Source organism: Merops nubicus, unplaced genomic scaffold (assembly GCF_000691845.1).
Source record: "Merops nubicus isolate BGI_N331 unplaced genomic scaffold, ASM69184v1 scaffold3453, whole genome shotgun sequence".
Taxonomy (NCBI): domain Eukaryota; kingdom Metazoa; phylum Chordata; class Aves; order Coraciiformes; family Meropidae; genus Merops; species Merops nubicus.
The window spans coordinates 7045-11651 of NW_008596741.1; the positions used below are offsets into that span (position 1 = coordinate 7045).

Consider the following 4607-nt stretch of genomic DNA (forward strand, 5'->3'; position numbering starts at 1 on the left):
TTACATATTGAGAATAAATAGATTTCTACCAGTCAGCTGGACTGAGCCAAAAAGAGGAAGCAATACTAGAAGTTCCCTATTACACTGCACATCCCAAGTTCCTTGCAGAGGAAGCCTGGGGGCAGGGCAGACCCCTCCACCCTATGGATGTGTGTGCATGGAGGCCAAGGAAGTCTGCTTGCTCTCTTTTGAGGTGTTACACATATCACTTCATTATCACCAAGTACAAGTCAAGAAGATGTGTTCCCTTCTATAGTGCTTGCAGCCAGAAAAGCCTTTACTCATCCTTTTTTTATTCATTAGAAAATCCCTACAGGTCTAGGCATTTAAAATGAAGCATTAGTGATGTGGAATATGTGCCCTCAAAGTCCAGAAGTTGCTGGATATATGGCAAAGATGATTAGGGCCAGCAGTGAGCCTGTGACCACTGCAGGAGATGCTGGCATGGCTCTAAGCAGGGCAGCAGCAATCATGATCCAACCATCTCAACGTAGTTAGCAGGATAGAGTCCAACTTGGCCCGTCAGAAGTCGGCCCTTGCACCAGCCCTGCTCATCTTCCTCACTAATCTTCATTAGTTCTTCACCTAAAAGCAAAAACAGTCATTAGGAAGCAGCCTTGAGAGAGGCAGCAGGGCATTTTTCCCTGCCTCAGAAGAGCTGATAAAAAGCAAGACCTATTGGTCTGACACACCACATTTGTTTCCCTTTAATCACACTCTGTATCATACTGCACAGTTTAATCAAAGCCAGAATCACAGACATCTTCAGTGTCTATGCTCAGTGCCACCCCCTAAGCCAAGGAACTTGGAGACAGACCTTCACATCTGCTGCCCAACATCAGATAGTTCTGTGCCCTCTATTTCTGCCTGCTTTCCTCCCCCAGAGCAATGTTTACAAGGCACAGAGATCAGAACAATCTCAGAGATTCCCTTCTTGATGGCTCCTCTGGAGCAGGTAGGAAGGACATGGAAGAGGCTAAGCTCTGGCTGTTAGGACCCAAAATGACTATTCCATGATGGACTGTGGTTTGCCCAGCAAGCCATGGAATCAACTCATTTTTCAGATTATGACCAGGAAAGGCTTTTAACCTTCCCACATGTACTGTGGAAAAGGGCAGAAAGGTCTCCTCCACCAGCAGCAGGTCATACTCCTGCCCAAGGGGGATGTCTGACTGCATCAATAGCCACATCCCACCCCAGCAGAGGCTCCAAGTCATCTGCTGTTCAGCCTCAGCCCTCCTGCTGCATGCTGCTCAGAGCAGATCCCCAAAGGGAATGACTAAAGCTAACCAGCCACGGCTCATTACATCTGCTGGGTGAAAAGGAAGAGTAAAGAGTCAAGTTCTAGAGCACCCATATTGTAAGATGTTTTAAAGCAACAAGTTAGTGTTTGGAAGTTTACTAGCATGGTAACACTGCAGCATAGATATTGGCCTCAGGGACAAGCCCCTGCTACTGAAGGGCTTCAGTACCTTTTAAAAATGGGTGTATTTTGGAGAGAGATAGCACAGAGGTACCAAACCAAGCAAGATTAAAGACACTCTCAAGGTCCAGATGTCCTCTTGCAGTTTAAGATGGCACATAGAAACTAAACTTAACCAAAGGAAGAAAAGGGGAAGGGTCAGTTTGCTCCAGCATTCTCTCACTCAGTCCTCTGCTGTGAGCCAGCATCTCCTCTCTCAAGATACTCATTCTGAGGAACAGTTTGCATAGCTGGTTTTTTGCCAGCTGAACTCTGCCTTTGCTAGTGCATGTCAGTCAGCTGAGCTTTCTCAAAAAAGAGTCATCTTCTGGTTGCTTCAAAGGACAATCCAGACTACCCATGTATAATTTTATTATACATGGCACACGGGCAAAGCATTTAATAAAGTCTCAAGAGACAGTGCAGAATCAACACCTTAAGAGGAGGCAGGAAGGATCTGTTTTACCACCTGAGCTCTGCTCCTCCTGCACTGTGACCAAGGCCTACACAATCTCTTTTGATGTGGCCTCTCTCAGTCTAGAACAAGTTGGACTCTCCAATGTGTTGTCCATCAGAGGAGCCAGCAGTAGGTCTGGCCAGGGGAAGAAGAGTTAAACATCACTTTTCAAGGGGACATCCAGTTCTTAAAGAGTGTTTCAATCGTTCAGTCAGCCCAAGTGAGGACAGCAAAAGGTTAGAAAGAGGTTAGTGCTTCTGTACCTGCTTTAAAGCTCAGCTCATCAGCCTCCTGTCCCGTGTAATCGTAGAGCGCTCGCACCCGAACGCCCGGTACCTTGATGTCCTCCTCGTGCCCATTGGCTTCCAGGCACTTCTTGGGAGTGTCCTCATCTGACCACTCCGAAATGTCCTCCTTCCCTCCGCTGGGGTGGGGAAGGAGAGAAGGGATGAGATGGTTGTCAGTGGACTCATCTCTCCCCCACCTCCTCCTGAGCCATGCACCGCTCCCTCTTCCCCTGAGACCGCTGTGCTAGAGAACAGGGGGTGTGAGGCCCAACAGCCAAGTGAGGGTGGAAAGGCAGGAGAGAGACCAAGAGACACTAGATTTGGTTGAAAGCATCTCAGGATTAGTTACCCTCCTGGCCCTCAGGGCTCTAATTCTCAAAGGATTTGCACACATGCAGAGCCTTCACGACCTCCTCCTAGTCTAGCAGACCCTCTCACACAACAAAGGCCAGTCCTAACTGGAGAGCCCAGCTGGGTCCAGAGTTATTCCAGCCAGGAATAAGGCAGACAGGAAAAGCCATGTCTCCCATCCCAAAGAGATGTCTGGAATGCTGTTTTCCAAGTCAGGAACAAGAGCAGAGAGCGAGAATAGCAGAGGACATGCACCTGGAACCCCAAAACCCCTGAAGAGCCTGTGTTCCATACTAACTTCACATGGGCAGGTGCCCTCAGGCTGTCACAGAAGAGGCTGTTCTGCTCCTCTTGATAGGAAAACCTGTAGATTGGCAAATAGGGTCCCTGAATCCAGTAGGCAAATACAGTAGTGGCCTTGAGACCATTCTCTATCCCTGTTTCTTTTCTGCCCAGTTCACTTAGGCCAGAGTTGACCTTCTAAAGCAGTATGGCTACTGGAACTGTAGAACATCAGTCTCTTCAGCCTCTCTCTGCTCTCCAGCTTGCTTCCTGGCAAGGGAAGCAGCTATAGCCAGACCTGTCAGGTAGTCATGCCAGGGCTGATGCCTGCATTTAGGAAATAGCAGGAAGGCACCTCGTGAGGCAGGATGTTCTAGACAAAAACCCCACCAAAACCAAAGCAGCCCCTTTCTACCCTGCTTTCTTCGCCAGTTCCCAACTCTCCTCACCCTGTCTGGGAGGAAGAAGAGCTGGAGAAAAGCATGCCAGAACCTCACACAGCATTAGTCTCTCCAGGCCAGAACTCATCACTAGGAGTAGCTTTACAAGGAAGGCACCTTGTAAGGCAGGATGTTCTAGACAAAAACCCCACCAAAACCAAAGCAGCCCCTTTCTACCCTGCTTTCTTCCAGAGGGGTACAGGCAAGAGAGGACGTTCAGGAAGAGATGGCTCCTGTCAATCCAACTCCTTCCAGAGCCTAGGCAGGACTGTACTTCTCATAACCTGATGCATCCCAAACTTCAGCCTGTACCTTTGCCTGGTCTGCAGAGGGGTCTGTGAGACAACACCGTCCCGTGTAGGCAAAATGCTGGTCAGGGTGACATCATCAGCCATCTTGCCACTCTTCTCCTTCTTGGTGATTGGCCTCTGTGTTTCAAGGGACCATTCCTGTCCAGGGAGAAGCAACAACACCATCAAGCCACTCAGATACAAAACCTCTGCGTGCCTTTTCTGACCAATAGAGAGGGACAGAACATCAGGTCATACTTGAGTTGTGCCTGCCAAGCAACATGGCTTTTCCAACACAAAACTAGCAGTCCAATTTCAGTAGAGCAGCTAAGGGTTTGGAAATGGTAAAGCCACACTCCAGAATGGTACCTCACCTCAAAGCAAGGCCAGTTCATCGCCATGCCTGGTCCGTGGGTGTTGCGCCACCACTTCAGGTCCTCCTGGTTGTCTGCAGCCATGATGACTTGGTGGAGATCTCGATACAACGCATGAAAGCTATGACCAGGAACAGACAAAACCACCAGTAACCAAAGGCCCTCAGCAGTTTCCCAAAAGCCAAGCAGGAAAGAAGAGCGTGGCATCATGTGCAGCTACACGGCATCCAAAGTCCCATGGGACTCAGGATGGTGGAGCAGCAGTTTCAGCACTAGGAAACCAGAGCCACCCTTACAGAAGGGTCACCTGGCAAATGGGACAGGCTTGTTTGCTGTGGCAGTGGCTAACATCTGCCAGCTCTCAGCACAGCTCAAGTGAGCACTGAAAGGGCCTGGCAGGTGCCTGCACACAGACAAGGAGGTGGCTCAGATGTGTTGCTTCCATCTTAAAAACACAGGTTTTGGGCTGTACCCATTTCCCTCATGTAACCCCTTACAGTTACCCCTATCTCACAAAAGATCTCCACTCAGGGCAGAATGGATGTCATGGCTATAGTTACTAGAAGGCAGCAGAGCTGCATTCCTCAGGCTGGGATTACATACAGCAACATGGAGGCATTTCTAGAATAGAAACACACCCACAGGGCAGTTCTGGGCAGTAGGG

At 49.3% G+C, this 4607-nt stretch overlaps 1 protein-coding gene across 1 annotated transcript in view; it reads right to left on the reverse strand.

Moving 5' to 3' along the window:
• Positions 1–275: 275 nt before the first annotated feature.
• Positions 276–4607, reverse strand: part of PACSIN3 (protein kinase C and casein kinase substrate in neurons 3) — a 7536-nt gene continuing 3204 nt past the window's right edge. Inside the window, exons 7-10 of the mRNA XM_008936453.1 lie at positions 3944–4064; positions 3592–3728; positions 2183–2343; positions 276–585 (exon numbers count right to left, since the gene is read on the reverse strand). Of these exons, the coding sequence (XP_008934701.1) occupies positions 470–585; positions 2183–2343; positions 3592–3728; positions 3944–4064 (535 nt within the window). The 3' untranslated portion in view covers positions 276–469. The remainder of the gene's footprint in view (positions 586–2182; positions 2344–3591; positions 3729–3943; positions 4065–4607) is intronic.